The sequence below is a fragment of the Rana temporaria genome, chromosome 2, assembly GCF_905171775.1.
Source record: "Rana temporaria chromosome 2, aRanTem1.1, whole genome shotgun sequence".
NCBI lineage: Eukaryota > Metazoa > Chordata > Amphibia > Anura > Ranidae > Rana > Rana temporaria.
The window spans coordinates 123,038,029-123,062,617 of record NC_053490.1 but is presented as its reverse complement, the minus strand read 5'-3'; the positions used below and the strand labels follow the sequence as shown (position 1 = coordinate 123,062,617).

Sequence of the window (24,589 nt, the reverse complement as noted above, 5' to 3'; positions counted from 1 at the left end):
GTATGTTCCAGTGAGCACTGTTGGGGTCAGAATCCGGAAGTGGAAATATTACCAGCCACAACCATGTGCTCCTCGCAAGATTTCTTACAGTAGTGAAAATAATTCTCAGAAGAGTTGTCCAAGAGCCAAGGACCACTTGTGGAGAGCTTCAGAAAGACCTGGAATTAGCAGGTTCAATTGTTTCAAAGAAAACAATAGGTAATGCACTCAACCGCCATAGCCTGTATGCACATTCAACATGCAAGACTCCATTGCTGAAGAAAAAGCATGTTTAAAGTTTGCTGCACAACATTTAGACAAGCTTTTTAAATACTAGGAGAATATAGTCTAATCAAATGAGACCAAAATTGAACTCTTTGGAGGTCAAATGGCACTGCACATCACCCCAAAAACACCATGCCAACAGTGACGTTTTGAGGTGGGAACATCCATGGTTTGGGGCTGTATTTCAACATAAGGTACTGCAAACTTAATTTTATTGAAGGAAGGTTGAATGGAAAAATGTACCAAAACATTCTTCCTAGACGAGGCCCACAGAACCTTCAAGATAAAGCTGTAGAGAAGTTTATATCAAGGTTGGGTTATAAAATAAAATAAAAACAAGCTTTGAACATCTCATGGAGCACTGTTCAATCCATATCTGAAAATGGAAAGCGTAAGGCACAACTGTAAGACCTACCAAGACATGGGCCGCCCACCTAAACTGACAGGCTGGGCAAGGAGAGGGTTAATTAGAGAAGCAGCCAGGAGGCCCATGGTAACTCCTGGAGGAGGTGCAGAGATCCACAGCTCAGGTGGGAGAATCTCTCTACAGGACAACTATTAGCCGTGAACTCCACAAATCTGGGCATTATGAAGGAGTGGCAAGAAGAAAGCCGTAAGAGTCTCATTTGCAGTTTGTGAAAAGCCATGTGGGGGACACTACAAATGTGGAAGAAGGTGCTCTGGTTGGATGAGACCGAAATTTTACTTTTCAGCCTAAAAGCCAAACGCTATGTGGCAGAAAACAAACACCGCCTATCACCAAGGAACACACCATCCCCACTGTAAAACATGGTGGTGGCAGCATACTGTTGTGGGGGAGGCTTTTCTTCAGTAGTGTCAGGGAAGCTGGTCAAAGTTGGTGGGAAGATGAATGGAGTCAAATACAGGGCAATCTTGGAAGAAAACCTGTCATAGTCTGCAAAAGACTAGAGACTGAGGCAGAGGTTCACCTTGCAGCAGCACAACGACCCTAAACATAAAGCCAGAGCTTCAAGGAATGGTTTAGATTAACCACTTAAGCCCCGGACCAATATGCAGCCTAAAGACCCAAGGTGTTTTTACAGTTCGGGACTGCGTCGCTTTAACAGACAATTGCGCGGTCGTGCGACGTGGCTCCCAAACAAAATTGGCGTCCTTTTTTCCCCACAAATAGAGCTTTCTTTTGGTGGTATTTGATCACATCTGCGGTTTTTAGTTTTTGCGCTATAAACAAAAATAGAGCGACAATTTTGAAAAAAAAGCAATATTTTTTACTTTTTGCTGTAATAAATATCCCCCAAAAACATATATAAAAACATTTTTTTTCCTCAGTTTAGGCCGATACGTATTCTTCTACCTATTTTTAGTAAAAAAAATCGCAAAAAGCGTTTATCGATTGGTTTGCGCAAAATTTATAGTGTTTACAAAATAGGGGATAGTTTTATTGCATTTTTATTATTATTTTTTTTTTTACTACTAATGGCGGCGATCAGCAATTTTTTTCGTGACTGCGACATTATGGCGGACACTTCGGACAATTTTGACACATTTTTGGGACCATTGTCATTTTCACAGCAAAAAATGCATTTAAATTGCATTCTTTATTGTGAAAATGACAGTTGCAGTTTGGGAGTTAACCACAGGTGGCGCTGTAGGAGTTAGGGTGCACCTAGTATGTGTTTACAACTGTTTGGGGGTGTGGCTGTAGGAATGACGTCATCGATCGTGTCTTCCCTATAAAGGGAATGACGCGATCGATGCGCCGCCATAGTGAAGGACGGGGAAGCCGTGTTTACACACGGCTCTCCCCGTTCTTCAGCTCCGGGGAGCGATCGCGACGGAGCGGCAATAAACAAATAGCCGCGCCGTGGTCCCGGATCGCTCCCCGAGCGGACCCGACCTCCGCATGTAGCGGGGGGGGTCCCGATCGGACCCCCCACCCGCTAATAGGCGAGGACGTACGTGTACGCCCATGTGCCTGTACGTGCCATATTGTGGACGTATATGTACATGCGGGGGTCGGGAACTGGTTAAAGCATATTCATGTGTTAGAATGGCTCAGTCAAAGTCCAGACCTAAATCCAATTGAGAATCTGTGGCAAGACTTAAATTGCTGTTCACAGACTCTCTCAATCGAATCTGACAGAGCTTTAGCTATTTTGCAAAGAAGAATGGGCAACAATGTCACTCTCTAGATGTGCAAAGCTGGTAGAGACATCCCCAAAAAGACTTTCAGCTGTAATTGCAGCAAAAGGTGATTCTACAAAGTATTGACTTAGTTGGGCTGAATACAAATGCACACAACACTTTTCTATTTTTTTTTTTATTTGTAAAAAAAAAAAAAAAAATTGGAAAAACATAATTTTCCCTCTACTTCACAATTATGTGCCACTTTGTGTTGGTCTATCACATAAAATACATTTAAGTTTTTGGTTGTAACATGACAAAATGCAGAAATTTCAAGGGGTATGAATACTTTTTCAAGGCATTGTGTATGTATAGATTGTATCGGTTGTTACCGACGTGGTGAAAATTTAATGTGAATGGCAGCTTTATAAATATTTATCTAGAAAAATGGTGATGTTTTAAATACTTTGTTTACCCGCTGACCGACACACCATTTTGTTGATGAATCGTACCTTAAGAGCCCTTTCACACTGCCAGCGCCCAGAAAACGCTGGTAAGGCGCCGCGATAACTAGCAGCGCTTTACCAGCGTTTTATGAGCGCTAGCGACGCGCTTTTAAAAGCGGCCTCAAGTTGCCGCTGCCAATGCGTTTTGCAGGTGCTTCCCATCGGGAAAGTTTTTTTTTTTTTTTTTTTTTTAGAGCTCCTAAAGCTCTGTAAAGAAGCTGCTTGCAGGACTTTATTTGATGCCCTGCCAGCGTAGCACCTCAGTGTGAAAGCACTTGGGCTTTCACATTGGGATTGTGGATGAGGCTTCTTTCAGGTGCTTTACAGGTGCTTTTTTTTTTTTTTATGCTAAAGCGCCTGAAAAACACCCCAGTGTGAAAGGGGTCAGTCACATTTTTTTTTTTTCTGGTTTTATATTTTCATTACTGTCTCTTAGTGTCTCTTCCCCATGTAAATGATAAATGATACACATTGTCAGCCACATGATGCAAAAGAAAACATGATTCATCAGACCAGACCACCTTCTTTTATTGTTCCGTGGTCTGGTTCTGATGTCCAAATGCCCATAGTAGGTGCTTTTGGCTATGGACACTGGTCAGAAGGGGCACCCTGACTGGTCTGTGGCTACGCAGCCCCATACGTAACAAACTGCAATGCGTGTTCTGGCACCTTTGTATTGCAATAAGCATTAACTTTTTCAGCAAATTGAGCTACAGTAGCTCTTCTATTGTATCAGACTACACAGGCAAGCCCCACGTGCATTGGTGAGTTTTCTCTGCTTATGACCCTGTCACGGATTGTTAGTTTTCTTTTCTTGGGCCACTTTTAGCTCCTGACCATTACAGACTAAGAACATCCCACAAGAGCTGCAGTTTTGGAGTTGCTCTGACCCAGTCATCTAGCCCAGTGGTTCTCAACCTCAGTCTTAAAGTACCCCTAACAGGTTTTCCTTTTACTTTTGCATAGCTGCTTTATATCAATATCAATGCCATGGTATTGATGAGAACTATTTTATCTAAGGGAAGTTGCCAAAACATGGCCTGTTGGGGGGGGGGGGGGGGGGGGGGGGGGGTACTTGAGGACTGAGGTTAAGAACCACTGATATAGCCATTACAATCTGGCCCTTGTGAAAGTTGCTGAAAAAAATTATGCTTGCCTATTTTTCTGCTTTCAACACATTACCTTTAGTGAAAACATGCTAACTTTCTGCCTAATATATCCCACCATCTGGTCATAATGGTTTGTGTGCGTGCGTATGTGGAATATATACTGTAGATATATATATTAGGGCTGCAATTAACGATTATTTTCATAATCGATTAGTTGGCCGATTATTGTTTCGATCGGATAATGGCCTTAAAAAAAAAAAAAAAAATTGCATTTTATTTTTATTTTTTTAGCCAATTTGTTATTGGGCAGATTACAAAACACAAATTGCCACAAAAACACATTACATGCTTTTCTGCAGCTTCTCCATTGAAGTATATTGATCCAAAAAAAAACACAATAGCACCGTTTTGCATTTAAAAACGTATTGCCCTTTCCAAATACGCACGCAGCAGCTGAAAAAAAATCATGGATGTGAACGTGTCCCATAGGAAAACATGTAAATGAACTGTAGTGTGTTTATGCAAAAAGCACCAAAAAACAGAGGTGTATACCCAGGCCTGAGATGTTTAGTAACATAATGGGGTTAAAAAAAAAAAATAAGTACAAAGAGCAAATAATCACTACTGTAAGGGGTTAATTTTTTTTACAGTGGGACAATGAAAGTAATATTTACAGTAGCGATATGCTTTTTTGTACTATAAAGGGCTAATTTTAGTTTTTTTAACCCCATTATGTTACTGGCCAATTAATCAATGATGAAAATTGTAATCCATTGATTTCATAATTGATTAGTTGATTTAATCGATTAGTTGTTTCGGCCCTAATAGATAGATATAGTAATAGAGATATATATATATATATATATATATATATATATATATATATATATATATATATATATATATATATATATATATATATATATATATATATATATATAATATAATCTCTATTCCTATCTCTTTTTAACTGTTTTATCCCCATTTGTAGCCACTGGTAATGCAATCAGGGCAGTGGCGTAACGATCATAGCAACTCATAGAAGACCTATCGCTCTGCTTCTGATTCGTGAATCCTCACCTTTTCCCAGTCTATGGAAACCAGCAAGCTTTTGCAACTGGGTGGGGCCTTTGTTCACATTTTGGGCATTAATATGTATGATGGGATTTCAGGGGACCCCAATTCATATTTTGCATTAGACGCTAAAGTTTAGCTATACTACTAGTTTGTGATATACAAAACAGAAAAATATTCACGTTTTTAATTTTTTTTCCCCCCAGGTTTCCTTAACGCGCAGTTCGCCTTATAGTGAAAGTGAAACACATAATGGCCGCTTTCTTCTGTCTTATGACAAGACCCTAGCAGTTAAAGAAATATCCAGTGAAGATGTTGCAAATGTGCACAGTATCTTGTCTGATTACCACCAAGTGCGTAAACCTTTTATCATAGTAGGTTTTATGGTATCTTCTGTATTTTACAGCTGTGACATTTCTTAATGAATAACCTAGTTTGAGCGAGCATGGTGTTAAATAAAATCCCTGCAAGACTTTACACTCTACATAATTCCTGCCTCCACACTGCTAAACGAACCTACTACAACACTCTCATCAAAACCCTCTTATCCAAACCTTGTCAACTCTTTTCTACCCTTACTTCTCTTCACCCCCCACTGCCCCCACCCACCAACTTGCTTACCGCTCAACAGATTGCCAACTATTTCTAAAGCAAAATCGATACAATTTGCAAGGAGATATCCAGCATTCAAATTCCTCCCCAACACAACAGGTCTAGCACCACACTCAATACTCTCCTCCTTTTGTGCCCAGTTACCACTGATAAAGTTAATAAACTCCTCTCCATGGCCCACCTCACTACCTGACCCTGGACCCTGTCAATTACTTCGACCACCTTCCTGCTCCAGCCTCAACTCCCTAACCCACATCTTCAACCTCTCCGGCACCTTTCCTTCCCCACTCAAACATGCGCTGGTTACCCTTATACTTAAAGCGGAGGTCCACACATTTTTTTTTTGTTAAAAACCAGCAGCTACAAATACTGCAGCTGCTGACTTTTAAAAAAAATTGACATTTACCTGTCCAGCACGCCCGCGATGTCAGACGAGGCTGAGCAATTGCTCGGTCCTCAGCAGCTTCCGCCGCCATCCTCTGGGGGGAATCGGGAAGTATCTTCGTACCACTATCTTCGTACCACTTCCTCAAACTCAGTCGTTCTAAAACTGAGCTTGTTATATTTCCTACTTCCCGACCTCGCCCCCCCCCCCCCCCCCCCAATGACTTTACTATCAATATCAAAAACCCAAACGTTGGCCCCTCCACACACATGCCAGGGTGCTGGGTGTAATCCTTGACTCTGACCTCTCCTTCAGCCCCCACATCCAATTGCTGGCTAAATTCTGCCACCTTAACCTCTGCAACATCTCCAGAATTTGACTCTTCCTGACAAATGACGCCACAAAGCAACTTATTCACTCCTTGAATATTTCCCGCCCTGACTACTGCAACTCTCCTTAATGGCCTACCCTTACGCAGGCTATTTTCCCTTTAGTCTATTATGAATTCTCCTGCTAGACTAATACACTTCACTAACTGATCTGTGACTGCTGCTCCTCACTGACTTCCCCTACCTCACTGTGTAAAATTCAAAATGCTAACCAACCACAACATACAAGGTCGTTCAAACATTGCCCCATCTACATCACCAACCTCATCTGCAGATATCGCCCAAATTGTCCCCTCCACTCCTCCCAGGACCTCCTGCTCGCTAGCTCCCTTGTTACCTCCTCCCATGCTCGCCTTCAGGACTTCTCCAGAGCCTCTCCCATCCTCTGGAACTCCCTGCCCCGGTATGTCCGATCAGCCCCTACCCTGTCTACCTTTAGGAGATCCCTCAAAACTCATTTATTCAGGGAAGCCTATCCCACAGCCACCTAACTGTCCCCGAGCCACCCCCATCAAATCATTCTCTGCAGCCATTATCTTCTGTACCACCACCCCCTCCCTTTAAAATGTATGCTCTATGAGCAGAGCCCTCCTGTACCTCCTGTATTGAACTGTACTGTAATTGTGCTGTCCCCCCTATACTTTGTAAAGCGCTTTGTAAACTGCTGGCGCTATATAAATCGTGCATAATAAAAAAAAAAAAGGTTTGAAAACAGAATACCAAACCTCAATATCCTTCAGGCCAAAGGTATAGCTTTGAAACAAGGCTATAGCTTAACAATGAAAATGTGACTGCCCCTCACCCCTCAGGCTATCATTTGTTACTACATTTTATAAAACATTTGTTTAATTGTTTATCTTTTTAATTGGTAACAAGAAAGGAGAGAAGGAATAGGTCATTTCACCATTTAGTAAAACCCTCCCTCCCTTTTTGTTCAGTTTTTTTGTGTATATAGAACATTATCTATCTAATTCTTTCACTCTTTGTTCTAGCATATTGTAAAATGTCATGGAGGCACGCTTTTACCTCAGTTCTTGGGGATGTATCGTTTGAGTGTAGAGAATGAAGACTCTTACATGCTGGTAATGAGAAATATGTTCAGCCACCGGCTTACAGTCCACAGGAAGTATGATCTTAAGGTGAACACATAATTGTTGGCCTTTACACACCTATTCTTGTTGGTAAATGTGATTGCTAGTTAAACTGTTACAAAAGCGGTATTAAACCCAAAGCCCAAAATGTAATATATTGCAGTCATGATGTGGTGATTGCATACATTTTTTTTTATTAGCCCACCCCCCCCCCCCCCCCCCCTCATTTTTCACCTGGTAATCTAGTCAGTAAAACGCCTCCTGTATTATAGTGCCTGCATTCTGGATGAAAGCGCACAGAGGGAACTTTTTGAGAACAACATTGTCAGTCGGAAGGGAAGTGTTAGATGTACTTGGATACATTAACAAACCAATGCCAAACTCCAGCTAATACTTTTTGTCTTTATTCTTTTAGGATAAAGGTTTTACATAATAGCTGATCATTGTAAACACCCTTGATAGTGGTAAATGATTTGTCTCATTTCTGTAACTTATACATTCTGCCGGAGAGTTTGTTTTTTTAAAAAAACACTTATTGACTGGATCAGCAGATACAAATGGAAGAAATAAAGCCTAATAAAACTAATGCAGGCATCACACCTAAGAATTGGTGCCCCTAAAATATTTGTGACCCCAGTACTTCTAAACCCAAATGTAACATGGCAAATTGTATTTGTGAACTATAATCCCCTTTACCACTACAAAAAATAAGCATTCCGCAACCTATTTGTATTTATTTAGATGTCACATGACTGCACAGCCTTTCTCACCATCCTCACTTTGCACACAGAAAGCGGAATTACGCGGGGTGCTTTGTGGCCAAATGATTGGAGATAAATGCATGCCACATCCTACTATTTCTCTAGGAAGGGAGCTTTTATACGCAAACTGATCACACCAACATGGATCTGCTTCCATACTTGGTGTGGTCACGTTGCAAAAGCAGGATCTGGAAACTCACCAGGTATTTGCAAGCTAAGACATTTAAAAGCGAACACGGTATGTATCCTAACATCTGCATGGAAAAGCAAATCCATATATAAAAAATTTAATTTTGGGGTAGCATTTACTTTACTTTGACATTTCACAGATAAACCCCAGTGTCACTTTGTATCTTTTTAGGGTTGATGTAGCTTGTGAGGGTGATCAAATAACATTTTTTATATGTGACAAAATATTAAAGGAATACCTATATATTAATAAAAAAAATTTGAGGGATTTGAAATGTCTTTGTTTAAAACAAGGATCAGATATTACTCTTTTTTTTCAATGTTTAGCATTCAAAGAAAACTTGACCAGGTAGTAGTATTTGGGTAGAGATGAACTAACACTCTACATTTTGTGTTTTTGAGGCCTCATTCACTTCTATTTGTTCTTCAGGGCTCCTTGGTGTCTCGTGAAGCCAGTGATAAAGAAAAGGTAATTTTGTATTACACAATATTGCTTAAATATAAAAATAACATTTCCTGATGGTTTAGTACAGGGCACAGGCTTTTTTGCGATATGGCACTGCGTTACTTTAACTGACAATTGCGTGGGCGTGCGACGCTGTACCCAAATAAAATTGATGTTTCATTTTTCCCCACAAATAGAGATTTATTTTAGTGGTATTTGATCACCTCTGTGTTTTTTAATTTTTTGGGCCATGAACAAAAAAACATTCCCATTTTGCCTCTCTATGAAGTGATTGCAGGTGGCCGGCAGATTGGCTCCCCCGCCGTGGAGCAGCACGTGTGCGCCCACAGTATATATGTGGTGGGTGGTCTTAAGTGGTTAAAGGCCAAGTTCACCTTTTTGTTTCCTTCCAAATTCCAGCTCCCTCATGTACAATATAGCTTTAATGTACTTCTTTTGCAAAAATATTTAATGCTTTCCATTAATTCTACACACACTTCACTGTCTTCATGGATGTTTCCCAAGCGTATCCATTACTTCTGCTTTACTTCCTGGGCAGACTATAGGTCATGACACAGGAAGGAGTTGACCAGCTGACCTCATAAGCAAACACCCTGCATCATCAATCCTTCTACCTACCCACCCATTTTCAGGTGCATGTTTATTCTCACTAAATACACAGGCAACGATAATTTTTTTTTTTTTTTTTTTTTTTTTTTTACCTTTTAACTTTCATTTTGCATAGATAGTTTATTTGGCATTTTGAAGTGTGCAGGAAATGAGAGATGAGATAACAACCTATGTGGAGCAGAGCTGTAGTATTGAAAACGGGAGAAGTGTGCCCTGGGTTCTGTAAAGCTCAAAATACACTATACCAGGGATGTCAAACTCAATTTCGTCGAGGACCGCATCAGCAGTCTGGTTGCCCCCAAAGGGCCAGTTGTATCTGGGTCGCACTACATACAGAGTGCAGAGTTCAGGATTATGCTACGTACAGAGTGCAGGGATTCAGGGGTGTGCTACGTACAGAGTGCAGAGATTCAGGGGTGTGCTACGTACAGAGTGCAGGGATTCAGGGGTGTGCTACGTACAGAGTGCAGGGATTCAGGGGTGTGCTACGTACAGAGTGCAGGGATTCAGGGGTGTGCTACGTACAGAGTGCAGGGATTCAGGGGTGTGCTACGTACAGAGTGCAGGGATTCAGGGGTGTGCTACGTACAGAGTGCAGGGATTCAGGGGTGTGCTACGTACAGAGTGCAGGGATTCAGGGGTGTGCTACGTACAGAGTGCAGGGATTCAGGGGTGTGCTACGTACAGAGTGCAGGGATTCAGGGGTGTGCTACGTGCAGAGTGCAGGGATTCAGGGGTGTGCTACGTACAGAGTGCAGGGATTCAGGGGTGTGCTACGTACAGAGTGCAGGGATTCAGGGGTGTGCTACGTGCAGAGTGCAGGGATTCAGGGGTGTGCTACGTGCAGAGTGCAGGGATTCAGGGGTGTGCTACGTGCAGAGTGCAGGGATTCAGGGGTGTGCTACGTACAGAGTGCAGGGATTCAGGGGTGTGCTACGTACAGAGTGCAGGGATTCAGGGGTGTGCTACGTGCAGAGTGCAGGGATTCAGGGGTGTGCTACGTGCAGAGTGCAGGGATTCCGGGGTGTGCTACGTGCAGGGATTCCGGGGTGTGCTACGTGCAGGGATTCCGGGGTGTGCTACGTGCAGGGATTCCGGGGTGTGCTACGTGCAGGGATTCCGGGGTGTGCTACGTGCAGGGATTCCGGGGTGTGCTACGTGCAGGGATTCCGGGGTGTGCTGAGTGCAGAGTGCAGGGATTCAGGGGAGTGCAGAGTGCAGGGATTCAGGGGTGTGCTGCGTACAGAGGGCATACAATATACAATAAGATTGTACTGTAATGGAAGTACTCCGCTTGAGTGCTTCCGTCATATACCGCTTCCTCCCAGTCTGGAACTTCAGATATCATCAAATTTTACAGCCGAATATTGTGAGAACCAGATGAGACTAGCTCAGTTACAAAGCTGGACATGAACTGTTTATTGAAACACATGTAACAGATATCCTCTCAGGGACAATGCCCCCTCCCTTGGATTCAGGGCGGGGTAAACTGTCTAATCCGCAATAAGGAACACAAATATCCATCCCATAATACATTTCTCACAAGGCAGACACAAACTATAGAATAATGGAATACAGCCACACCCCAAACGACCCCAGCAAAGAGTCAAACAGCATAAGACAACATACAATATATACATATGCACAATATTCCAGTGTGGCTGTACACAGCGAGTCCGACTAGCACAGATCAAACTGGGGTTCTCACTCACCCTGTGCCCCTAATGGACACAGGGTGATTTACACATAGGAGGGGCCAGGGGAGCTGGACACAGAGTTTCGAGCTCTCCAAGGTAAGCTGGGTTCCACAAACCCCTCACCCAAAGTGACTCCTGTCACATGTACTATCTCCTTTTGATCTACCATCAACTCTGTAGTGCAAGGGCCCGTCTGATTGGATACAGAGTGAATGGATAGATAGGTGTGTACTCCTAATACATAGTTCTGGTAAATCTAAACGAGATTGTTCAATCTGATTGAATATTGTAAGGCCATCTTTAGTACATAGCACGAAGTGGACAGAAATACTCCAGCTGTCAAGCCCCATTCACTTATCTGCATTCCCACATGTGTTTTTTTGGGGAGGGGGTTTGAAAATGTTTCACTCCGTCATGTATAGGGCTGCCCCACACGCAAAAATCATGCCTTTTAATAATTTTTTTTTAGAGCAGAGCTGGGTGTGTTTTTTTTATGGTGTGTTTTTTGGGTGCAGAATTTTGAAACGCACAGATGTGAATGGAGCCTCGTTGTTGTGTTAACGCACCAATTTCACTTTCAGGACCCATTCGCATCTAGCATAGTGGGAGCGCATGTTTTGTGGCTTGTTTTTTCATGTGACACGCATAGGCAAACCTGTTGATTTCAATGGGCTGCGCTACATGTGACTCATGAAACATTTTGGCGTGCCGTGGGTTGTGTGTGTTTTTTACTGTGTGATTTGCAGCAGTTGCCACACGTTTTTTTCACATGGCAAAATGTGTGTTTGCTTCTGTGTTTGGTGTGGCATTTACAATAGCACTGAAAGCGCAACTGGGTAATTTTAGGTGTATATAGGTGGCCATATACTATACAGCCTTTAGATTTACCAATTTTATATAATAGGAGGAAACACCTATCTAGCCAATTACTCTGTATCCAGTCAGGCAGACCCAGTAGATCTAAAGGAGATTGTACAATCATATTGTATGGTGAACTTTACAGAACCCAGGACACGCTTCTCCTGTTTTTTAATTCTACAGCTCTATTCACATAGGCTGTTATCTCATCTCTCATTTCCTGCACACTTCAAAATGCCAAATAAACGCTATATGTAAGATTAAAGTTAAGGTAGGTAGAAAAAAAATCGATGTTTATATATTTAATGAAATTGATGATCAGTGATTGATTTTCATTTCACTTAAACATGCACCTGGAAATAGGTGGGTAGGTAAGAGGGTGGATGATGCAGGGTGTGTGCTAATGAGGTCAGCTGGTCAACTTTTTCCTGTGTCATGACCTATAGTCTGCCCAGGAAGTAAGGCAGAAGTAATGTCTCTGTGTTTGGAACCATTCATGAAGACCACGAGGAAAGTGTTTTGCAAAAGTAGTACAATAATGCTATATTGTTACATAGTAGAGCTGGAATTTAGGGGGGGGGGGGCTTAATATGTGGCCGACAGCCATGCCGTTAGTGGACGTTGGTTCTGTCTGGGATGCCTCCAGCCGGTGGTCGCAGGATGGGTAAGTAGTGGCACCTTGCTCAGGTAAGGTGGTATGGCTGGAATTTTCCCCTGGGAGGTCGACTGAGGGTTCACCCTGCTTTCCTCTCCCTTATTTCCTCTCCCTCCTTCCCCGTTTGGGTAGCAGCTGTGAGGGGGGGTTTTCTTTATTACCACGGGACCGGTGTGTATAGCGAGGGCTGTGTGTGTTTTACATACAGGTTTGTGTGTGCTGCGCTGGGTGCTGTGTCACTATGGGTATTGTAAACTGCGCAACGGCCGCCATTTTGCCGTGGTCGCGGTTTATATGGCTCGGCGACCATTTTCCTGTAGTCCTATGGTGTTTTTTCCTCATACGGCGGCCATCTTGGATTTCTATTGGCCTCGTGCGATCGTTTTAGCGCTGCAAAAAGACCGCAAATCTCCCTGAGGTGGCAGACGCAGCGCAGCCAGTTTTAGTGCACACCTCAGCTCACGCTGAACCGGGTGGGGTGGTGAGTTCCCTGGGGGCCTCTACCTCTGTTGTAGCTGCCAGGAGGTGACCGGTGGGTGGTTCTGCCTTGCAGTTCAGGGTGACACAGCGGTGGGGCATTATGTAGCCTGAACCAGGTACTTCTGCCCCAGCAATGCCTGAGGTAACCCTTGATGCCCCTCCCCCTGCCACATCTGTTGAGGCAATGTCGGCTGTCCTGGAGGCGTTTCTCGCCAGGTTTGAAGCGGCTAGTGGCCAGAAGGGGGGTTAAAAGTGCCCCCTCCCTGAGCCTGCTTCTGGGGATGTCTCTGACACGGGATCAGGCCCTGCTATTGCTTCTGCCTCTGGTTCTGTAATGTCAGATGATGCGGGCTTAACCCACGCGGACAGTGACGATGGCTCTGCTTCAGCGTCAGTTGCTGAGAAGGAATTTGTTGGAGCTCTTATTTCTGCGGTGCGTGATACTCAGAAACTTGAGGATGTGACGGAGGCACCTGATGTGCCAGTCCCTTTTGGGTTCCGCAAACTGTCACGCACCGCAAAAGTGTTTCCTTGTGTTCCTTATTTGGACAAATTGTTGTACAAGGCATGGGATACGCCGCAAAAAGTTTTTGCCGTTCCAAAAAACTTTGCAACCCATTATCCCTTTGAGGAGGACTTTTTGAAAAAGTGTGTCTCTCCTCCGTCTGTGAACCCTCCCGTGTCCAGATTGAGCAAGGCCACCACGTTGCCTGTGGAAGGGGCTCCTGCATTTAAGGACCCTGCTGATAGGAGAGTGGAGGCTGTGGCCCGCTCCCTCTTCACTGTAGTGGGTTCGGCTGTGAGGCTGGTTTTGGCCGGGACTCTGGTGTCAGACTCTGACCGAAAGGTACCGCAAGCCCAACGCCTTCGTACAAGCCTGCTTCCGCATGAAGGTCTGCCCTCAGGGATCGCTTTCGTGGGATATCTGGACGACCTTCTCCTGCGAGCTTCCTCAGGCTCAGAATTAGAAGAGGACGTGTCTATCACGTGTCAGACTCTCCAAGAGTTCGGCTGGCTTCTGAATATCCAGAAGTCAGTGTTAGTTCCGTCCCAGGAGCTGGAATACCTGGGACTAGTCCTGGATTCCGCGGAGGCGAGAGTTTTTCTCCCGACGGAGAAACTGAAGACCCTGCAATCTGCAGTAAAGCAGTTGTCGACCCAGAAGTGGTCGTCTCTTCGATTCTGCATGAGAGTTCTGGGTCTGATGTTGGGCTCTTTCGAGGCGGTCCCGTATGCCCAATTCCACACCAGGGAGCTACAGAAGGAAATTCTGTCACGTTGGGACAAGCTCCCGTCTTCTCTGGATTACCAGATTCAGTTGAGACATCTGGTCAAGTCTTCCCTGGTGTGGTGGCTGATGTCTCCGAACCGGGAAGTCTTTTCTGCCGTGCCGCTGGACAGTGGTCATGACGGATGCCAGCCTCTGCGGTTGGGGGGGCGTTTGGGGCATCCAGTCAGCCCAGGGGCCTTGGACTCAGGAGGAGTCCCGCCTACCGATCAATATTCTGGAGCTCCGAGCAATCAAGCTCTGCCTTGCCAGGTGGTCCCTGGATCTGCAGGGCCGACCGGTCAGGATCCAGTCCGACAACGCCACGGCCGTGGCGTACGTCAATCATCAGGGAGGCACAAGGAGCTCAGCTGCAGCGACCGTGTGGTCTCTACACCCGGAGGTATTTCTGAGTCTGTGCCGAAAGTGGGGCACTCCAGACGTGGACCTTCTAGCGTCCCGTCTCAATCGGAGGGTGCCACGGTTCGTGGCCAGGTCAAGGGACCCGTGGGCGGACGCGTTGGTAGCACCTTGGGGTCACTATCGTCTAATCTACGCCTTCCCTCTTCTGAAGCTTCTTCCTCGCCTGCTGCGCAGGGTGGAAGCTGAAGGGATTCCAACAATCCTGATCGCCCCAGATTGGCCGCGCCGCTCCTGGTACGTCTGGTGGCAGACGTCCCCTGGCGTCTACCCCTGAGAGAAGATCTTCTGTCGCAGGGTCCGGTCTTCCATCCTGCTTTACAGTCGCTGGCTTTAACGGCGTGGCTGTTGAAAGTCAGGTGTTGAAGGACCGGGGCCTATCGGGCTCGGTGGTTTCTACCATGCTGCGTGTGCGGAAGTCTACTTCTAGGAGAATTTACCATCGTACGTGGAAGGCCTACATCTCTGTGTGAGGAGATGAAGTGGCACCTCTGTACATACGTGGTGTCCCAGATTCTACTGTTTCTACAGCAGGGAGTGGAACAGGCTCTCGCCTTAAGTATGGTCAAGAGTCAGATTTCTGCTCTGGCTGTTTACTTTCAGCGACCCTTGGCAGCGCACTCCTTGATACGCACGTTTGTGCAGGGGGTCCGGCATGTGGCCCCTCCGGTGCGCCCTCCACTGCCCCCATGGGACTTGAATTTGGTCCTCTCGGTGCTTCAACAAGCTCCCTTTTGAGGACATTTGGGAGATCCCCTTGTTGACTCTGTCACAGAAGGTGGTTTTTCTGGTAGCAATTACCTCAATCAGACGGGTGTCTGAACTGGCAGCCTTGTCCTGCAAGGCCCCCTACTTGGTCATTCATTAAAAAGGATAAGGTAGTGCTGCGTCCGCAGCCTTCTTTTCTCCCAAAGGTCGTTTCGGCTTTTCACATTAATGAGGACATTGTTCTTCCATCCTTATGTCCTCAGCCGAAGAACCAGAAGGAGGCCACTTTACATTCCCTGGATGTGGTTCGGGCCCTTCGAGTGTACTTATTGGCGACGGCTCCATTCCGGAAGTCGGACTCACTGTTCGTGTCGGTGACTGGTCCTAGAAAGGGCCTGGCAGTCTTGCTTTAGGCCTATGCCCTGAAGGGGCGGACGCCTCCTTTTTCGGGTCACGGCGCATTCGACCAGGGTGATCGGTGCCTCTTGGGCTTTCCGACATCAAGCCTCTGTGTTGCAGGTGTGTAAGGCAGCGACCTGGTCGTCGGTCCACACTTTTTTAAAGTTTTACAAGGTGGATGTGAGTGCATCTTCTGATGCCTCCTTCGGCCGCAGGGTGTTACAGGCGGCAATTTAAGGTTGGAGTTCCTCCGTTGAGTAACTCCGGTTTTGTTTGGGGTGAAGTTTGGTTTGCTGTGTTTGTTTTCCCACCCCTCAAATTTTTTGACCCTGCTTGGGGACGTCCCTAAGGACAAAGGCTGCTGTGTCCGTCCATGAACGGAAGAGAAAATAGGATTTTTGTACTCACCGTAAAATCCATTTCTCTGAGTTTATGGACGGACACAGCACCCACCCCTCCTTTGTTTGTACTGCTTGTTATGAACTGAGGCTGCTAGAGCAGGGTGTGGGTTATACCCGGGTATCCACGCCCCCTGGGAGGAGCTGCACTGAAGAAAAGTTGTTAACACTTTAAGTGCTGTATTTCTGCCTAACTCTCCTGGAAGGAAGCGGATATAACCCTAAGGTCAAAGGCTGCTGTGTCCGTCCATGAACTCAGAGAAATGGATTTTACGGTGAGTACAAAAATCCTATTTTTGCCTGCCCAAACCGTCCTCTGCAAATGCGCCACCTCATGCTTGGGGAGGTTGGTGCACTTGCATGCCCTGCTTTTTCCTTTCTGGATTTGGAGTAACAGTTAACAGCTTCTGGTTCTGACGCACTCCTTAAGTTAGGAAGTAAGTTCCTTTTTGTTCCCCTCTTCCAATGGTATGTCTAAGTACGGAACATACTTTTATAAGGAGACGAGGCCTTCCAAAGCAACTAAGGCAGGATCCAAGGCTTACACACATTAAAGGGTGTCTCCACATCGCTAAGGTGGGGTACATCTCTCTGTCTTTTGGTCTCGGAACATTTCAGATACCTGGGTCCAAAGTAATTTCTAAGAGCTACAAATGGGCGTTTTGGACTTTCCTTTTCCCCCTGTTCATGCTCACCAACTTGTCTTCTTCCCTGCCGTGCTGGGAGAAAATACTTGCTCTGTTCAACAGCTTTTGTATGAAAGGGTCATTAGCCCTGTACCAGCAGAGTGTTTTCAAGTTTTACTTGAACTTCTTTATAGTTCCCTAATAGAAGATTTTTGGCCCATTCTGCTTTTGAAAACTCAACTTGCTCCTTCAAGTCTTCAAATTCCTTTTTCCGCCTCTTATGCGGTATCTGCGTCTTGGAATAGGCGATCAGCACGTGGACCTTCCCTATTGAGTAGGTACCCACTGACAGTCCATTCCAACAATGCCTCAGCCGTAGCCTACATCATTCACCAAGAAGACACCCAAAAGTCATGCAGCTCTAAAGGAAGTGAAGTTGAGTTAGGTCTTATTCACATGAGGGAGTACTAAACCGTACCCCCGTGGAGGGCTGTGTTTTCCTGCATGGAGTAGTAGGTGTTTGTGCATCCCTATGCAGCCAGTCACATTGATGTCAATTGGGTGGCAGAGGCTGGCAGGACGCAGATGCTACTCTAATTGTCTGTGTTTGGGGCTGTGCACCTGCACATATGTCTGATTTTGGGAGTAGTGTCTATGTCCGTGCATTTGCTGTATCCCAGATGACGTTAGTGGGATTCAACAGATGCACAGCCCTCTTGGGGCATATGCTTTAGTATGTACCATGTGAATGAAGCTTTAAAGTGGGATTCCAGGCTCTAACCAAGCCTAAAACTGCCGCCCCCCCCCCTTCTAACTCCAATTAGAACTACCCTGTAGAAGGAATATGTTTGTGTACCTATTCTCAGGGCTCTCTGGTCCAGTCAAATATCTCCCCAGCAGACCGCTTCAAGGAAGAGGAGAGTGTGCTGACAATGGCTGAAATGCCTGGATGGTGTCACCCATAGGTTTACGATGGGGCATTCATTGTTGGCTGTCCCTCTTCTCTCCTGAAGCTTCCACTGGTTGCTGACCATGTGACCAGACTGGAGCTCCCTTAAAATAGGTAGGTAAAACAGGAGTTAGAAGGGGAAGGGGGGCATTAAAGCTTAGATCAAGCCCTAAATTCCATGGCATGGCATGGCTGTTGAAGCCACATTGCCGAGGGACAAGGGCCTTTCAGATTAAAATTTCCCTACACTCTTGAAGGCTAGGAGGTCAACTTCTAGTAAAGCTGAACATTACACTATAATGTAAGTCAAGGAACTGTAACCTAGACCTACTGTCCTTCCTCTAGTCTAGCCTGGCTAATACTTGGGCACAATTGAGGGATATGTTTCGGAATTGGCTGTTCTAACAGACCCTGGGCCTCTTACTCTCTGGTCTTTTTTCAGGGAATAGCACATATTTCTCCCCCTGTGTATATTGCCTTGGGATTTCAGTCTAGTTAATTTGGCTCTAAAGAGGCTCCCTTTTTAACCTAATAGGGATATTTCTTTGGCTCGCCTTGCCCATCAGGGTGCCTTTCTTATGGCTTTCACCAGCTTCTCAGTTGATGGCCTTGTTCTCCCTTGCTTGGTGGTGCACAAGGACAAAGTTTTCTTGAGACCTTCTTTCTCCTGAAGATAGTCTCAGTCTTGCACTATAGTCAAGACCTTGTCCACTGTCCTCCCTTCCTTATTGTCTGCTCCAAAACATGCAAGGGAAAAGGATTATCTCTCCGCTACTACCCCTTTTAGAAAATTTGGATTCCCTCTATGCCTCTTAAAGATTCCCATAAAGGCCTCCCTGCTTTTCTGGGAAGGCAAGGAGCCTCGCCGTAAGCAAGGGCCCTCCTTTACTACCCCCCAGGCGTTTTTTTCGCCCGCCCAGTGCGGCAGGAAAAAGTTTTCAAGGTGCTAAGACCCCCGCTGCAGGGCAGAAACGCACCTGGTACCGCAAGCCTGCGGACAAACCTGCTTCCGCATGAAGGTCTGCCCCCGCCCGTGTCTCGGGTGGGGGGCCTACTTCGCGAATTCGCGGCTTGGTGGAGGTCTCTTCTTTCCGATTGTTAGGTTTGCGAAGTAGTTTCCTCGGGGTACAAGATCGAGTTTCTCTCTTGTCCACCAAACAGTTTTTTTCCTTCCAACCTCCAGCTTCCTCCGGATCGCCGGAAGGATCTGTCAGGGGCTGTCCAGGATCTTCTGGTCAGGGGAGTGATTGTGCCAGTTCTCTCGATGGAACGGTTTCAGGGGTTTTACTCCAATCTGTTTGTAGTCCCCAAGAAGAAAGGGGTCCGTCCAATCTTGGACCTCAAGGCCCTCAATTGTTTTGTCAAAGTGCAAAAATTCAGGATGGAGTAGATTCGCTTGGTGATAGCAGAGCTTGTTCCCATATGCACAAAGCACCAGAAGTTTCTGCGCTTTGCGATCAGGGAGGACCATTTTCAATTTGTGGCCCTCCCGTTCTGCCTGGCATCGGCACCCCGGGTTTTCACCAAGGTGCTCGCCACGATACTAGCCCTGCTGAGGCAGCGAAGGATCGCTATCGTGGGATATCTGGACGACCTTCTCCTGAGAGCTTCCTCAGGCTCAGAATTAGAAGAGGACGTGTCTATCACGTGTCAGACTCTCCAAGAGTTCGGCTGGCTTCTGAATATCCAGAAGTCAGTGTTAGTTCCGTCTCAGCGACTGGAATACCTGGGGCTAGTCCTGGATTCCGCGGAGGCGAGAGTTTTTCTCCCAACAGAGAAACTTCAGACACTGCAATCGGCGGTGCAGCAGTTGTCGACCCAGAAGTGGTCATCTCTTTGATTCTGAATGAGGGTTCTGGGTCTAATGGTGGCCTCTTTCGAGGCAGTTCCGTATGCCTAATTTCACACCCGAGTGCTACAGAAGGAAATTCTGTCACGTTGGGACAAGCTCCCTTCATCTCTGGATTACCAGATTCAGTTGAGTCATTTGGTCAAGTCTTCCCTGGTGTGGTGGCTGACGTCTCCGGTGCTTCGGACCGGGAAGTCGTTTCTGCCATGCCATTGGACAGTGGTCATGATGGATGCCAGCCTCTCCGGTTGGGGGGCGTTTGGGGCACCAGGGGCGCTGGACTCAGGAGTCCTGCCTTCCAATCAATGTACTGGAGCTCCGAGCAATCAAGCTGCGCCTTGCCAGGTGGTTCCTGGATCTGTAGGGCCGACCGGTCAGGATCCAGTCCGACAACGCCACGGCCGTGGCATACGTCAATAATCAGGGAGGCACACGGAGCTCCGCTGCAGCGACGGAGGTCGCGCACATCCTTCGGTGGGCCGAAAGGTCCGTTCCGGCTCTATCGGCCGTGTACATTCCAGGAGTACAGAATCGGCAAGCCGACTACCTAAGTCGCCAAACACTAAACCAAGGAGAGTGGTCACTTCACCCGGAGGTGTTTCAGGCTCTGTGCCGAAAATGGGGCACTCCAGACGTGGACCTTCTAGCATCCCGTCTCAATCGGAAGGTGCCACTGTTCGTGGCCAGGTCAAAGGACCCGTGGGCAGACGCATTGGTGGCACCTTGGGGTCACCATCGCCTAATTTACGCCTTCCCTCCTCTGAAGCTTCTTCCTCGCCTGCTGCACAGAGTGGAAGCCGAAGGGATTGCAACAATCCTGATCGCCCCAAATTGGCCGCGCCGCTCCTGGTACGATCTTCCACCCTGCTTTACAGTCGCTGGCTTTAACAGCGTGGCTGTTGAGAGCCAGGTGCTGAAGGACCGGGGCCTATCAGGCTCGTGGTTTCTACCATGCTGCATGCACGGAAGTCTACTTCAAGGAAGATTTACCATTGTATGTGGAAAGCCTACATCTCTGTGTGAGGAGATGAGATGGCACCCCCGTACATACGTGGTGTCCTGGATTCTGCTGTTCTTACAGCGGGGAGTGGACCAGGCTCTCGCCTTAAGTACGGTTAAGAGTCAGATTTTGGCTCTTGCTGTCTACTTTTAGCGACCCTTGGCAGCGCACTCTTTGGTGCGTACGTTTGTGCAGGGGGTCCGAAGTGTGGCCCCTCCTGTGCGCCCTCCACTGCCCCCAAGGGACTTGAATTTGGTCCTCTCGGTGCTTCAAGACGCTCCCTTTGAGGACATTCGAAAGATCCCTTTGTTGACTCTGTCCCAGAAGGTGGTTTTTCTGGTGGCGCTTACATCGATCAGACGGGTGTCTGAACTGGCGGCCTTGTCCTGCAAGGCTCCTTACTTGGTCATCCATGAGGATAAGGGGGTACTGCGGCCGCAGCCGTCTTTTGTCCCGAAGGTGGTTTCGGCTCTTCACATTAATGAGGACATTGTGTTACCATCCTTATGTCCTCGGCCGATGAACCCTAAGGAGGCCACTTTACATTCCCTGGATGTGGTTCGGGCCCTACGTGTGTACTTATCTGCTACGGCTCCGTTCCGGAAGTCAGACTCGCTGTTCGTGTCGGTGAACGGCCCTAAAAAAGGTCTGGCGGTCTCGTTGACCACCATTTCTAGGTGGATCAGACAGGTTGTGCTTCAGGCCTATGCCCTGAAGGGGCGGGCGCCTCCCTTTCAGGTTACGGCGCATTCGACCAGGGCGATCGGTGCCTCTTGGGCTTTCCGTCATCAAGCCTCTGTGTTACAGGTGTGTAAGGCAGCGACCTGATCGTCAATCCACACCTTCTCAAAGTTTTACAAGGTGGATGTGAGTGCATCTTCAGATGCCTCCTTCGGCCTCGAGGTGTTATAGGCGGCAGTTTAAGGTTGGAGTTCCTCCGTTTAGTAACTCCGGTTTTGTTTGGGGTGTAGCTTGGTTTGCTGTGTTGTTTTCCCACCCCTCTAATTTTTTGACACTGGGGATGTCCCTAAGGTCAAAGGATGCTGTGTCCGTCCATGAACGGAAGAGAAAATAGGATTTTTGTACTCACCGTAAAATCCATTTCTCTGAGTTCATGGACAGACACAGCACCCACCTCTCTTTGTTTGTACTGCTTGTTATGAACTGGAGCTGCTGAGGCAGAGTGTATGTTATACCTGGGGGACCACGCCCCCTGGGAGGAGCTGTAATGAGGAAAGTGTTGTTAACACTTAAAGTGATGTTTTTCTGCCTAACTCTCCTGGAAGGAAGGTGAATAACCCTAAGGTCAAAGGCTGCTGTGTCTGTCCATGAACTCAGAGAAATGGATTTTACGGTGAGTACAAAAATCCTATTTATTTTTTCTTTTTTTTAACGTCCTGCCAGCGCACCGCCTCAGTGTGAAAGCACTCGGGCTTTCACACTGAGACTGCAGGGGAGCTGTTTGCAGGCACTTTTTCAGGCGCTTTTCGGCTAAAAATAGCGCCTGTAAATGCCCAGTGTGAAAGGGGTCTGATTTTATGAGATGAAGGGGGGAAAAAAAATTGGCATCATATATCGCCTAGAGAAAAACCCATATTGGTCAACCTCTAGTTTGTACAGACTTTTACAAACGCTGAAAGCTATAAGTGAAAAATAAAAAAGCAAATTAAAAATTGCAAAAATGATCTGGCCTCTTGAGTGTACAAGATGGAGCACAGGGCCTGGCAGTAAAAGGGTTAAGTAGATAATCAGTTTAAGATGATGCTATTTTAAAAGCATTAATTAGCTGTATATATTATTTCAGTCCATGCTGAAACACAGCCACCCAACAGATTTTTGTCCCTTGGGAAATCTGGCTTTGGGATGCTAGTCCTCAGGTCCCAGGTCCTACTAAGATTATCATGTAGAGATCTCTTTTCAATGTATTTGTCTAATTTTGCTGTAATAGAAGACTGTAGGATGATTCAGTTCATGAATCTCTGCATAATACTGAAGTGCCAATTTAAAATGGACTGACCCTTAAATTTATTTTTTAAACCTTCAGATTAAAGAGTTGCCAACTCTGAAAGACATGGATTTCTTAAACAAGAGTCAGAAAGTGTATGTTGATGAAGAGCAGAAGAAGACATTCATGGAGAAACTGAAACGTGATGTTGAGGTAGCTGAACCCTTTGATTTGGTGTTTTTAATAGTATTTGTGGCATTTAGCATAAAAGTTAAATCAATTAACTGGTTATGTATTTTGTATGTTTACTTAATGGCCTTTTACAGCACACACTATGGTTACAGCGATACTTGAGGTGATTCATTGGATACAGTGAAAAATTATTAGGACACATTAGGTTTTCTTGCTGTCTGTGTCCCAGTTAGGAAGGTTCGTTCGTCCTCCCTGTCATGTTTACCATCATCATTGAAAGTGAAAATCTGACGTTTCTGTTACAAAATGCAACGGTCACATTTTTTTTTTTATCACGTTACTATGCAGTGGAATTATTGTTACAAAATAACAAAAATGTAGCAATGTTACTAAATAAATTGTAGTTAAAATTACACTGGGATAGCACCTATTTTTTTATAGCGGATATGTGCAATATGTATTCTGTGATCCTGCCTATGGGCTTTTTTGCACTGGTAATGGAGAACTGGATAAATGCTTTCCACGCTAACCACTTTTTTAACTTAAAGTGGTTGTACACGCTGTACAACCACTTTTACCTACAGGTAAGCCTGTATTAAGGCTTACCTGTAGGTTTTGGAAATATCTCTTAAACCTCCACGGTTTAGGAGATATTTAAAATAAAGCCATGCACTGATGTCTATGGCACACTTTAGAAAGAGCTCATGCCATTTCTAAAGGGTCCATGTTCGCTGCCACTGGGAACATTGGTGACATTGCAGGCTTCGGTTTCAGGTAAGTGATGTATGCGATGCATAGTAGCCCATTATGCTTTACCTTTTGCAGGGAAATAAGAAGGAAGTAAAACCCATTAGGGTTTACTTCCTCTTTAAAGTGGAGGTTCACCCAAAAAATGAATTTTTAACATTAGATTGGGCCTAATTACGGTAAGCGGAATCGGGTGTTTTGATTAAAATCAAAGCGGTACTTGGGCTGCGGGACTGGGCGTTCCTATTTTGACAGCCTTCCGACCGTCGCATACAGCGCGTCACCAGTTTCCGAAAGTAGCCGAACGTCGGTGCGCAGGCGCCGCACCGATGTTCGGCAACTCGTGACACGCTGTATGTGAGCGTCGGAAGGCTGTCAATCAAATAGGAACGCCCTGTCCCGAAGACCATACCCGGAAGCGGCGGGAGAACATCTATCTCAAAAAAGGTAAGTACTGCATTGGTTTTAATCAAAACACCCGATTTTGCTTCCCGTAATTAGGCCCAATCGAATGTTAAATTTTTTTTTTCGGGTGAACTCCCGCTTTAATGATCCAAAGATGTCTGTGGTGATTGGCGATCGGCTTTCATTTATCTAAATACATTTAGAAGAAAAAAAAAAAAATTAAATACATTTAGCTGTGGCTCCCATCTATTGTGGACCTAAAGTCTTGTTTCGCCTAGAAATATCTTCTTTGCTACCCATTTTGAGAGCTGCAGGCGATTTAAAGCGGTGGTTCCCCCTTAAAAACAACATTTTTTTATTCCACTGCCCCCCCACATTCCATCACGATTAATGCTCTTAATATTTTTTTCCTGCTGTACATACCTTAGTACAG

General features: G+C 45.9%; 1 protein-coding gene across 2 annotated transcripts in view; it reads left to right on the top strand.

Moving 5' to 3' along the window:
* Positions 1–24,589, top strand: part of PIP4K2C (phosphatidylinositol-5-phosphate 4-kinase type 2 gamma) — a 100,847-nt gene that overhangs the window by 45,805 nt on the left and 30,453 nt on the right. Inside the window, exons 4-7 of one of the 2 annotated variants that reach the window (XM_040340903.1) lie at positions 5,266–5,412; positions 7,438–7,584; positions 8,917–8,955; positions 22,912–23,025. In XM_040340903.1, coding sequence (XP_040196837.1) covers positions 5,266–5,412; positions 7,438–7,584; positions 8,917–8,955; positions 22,912–23,025 — 447 coding nt within the window. Of the gene's footprint in view, positions 1–5,265; positions 5,434–7,437; positions 7,585–8,916; positions 8,956–22,911; positions 23,026–24,589 lie in introns of both variants that reach the window. The other variant, XM_040340902.1, reaches the window with a different exon arrangement.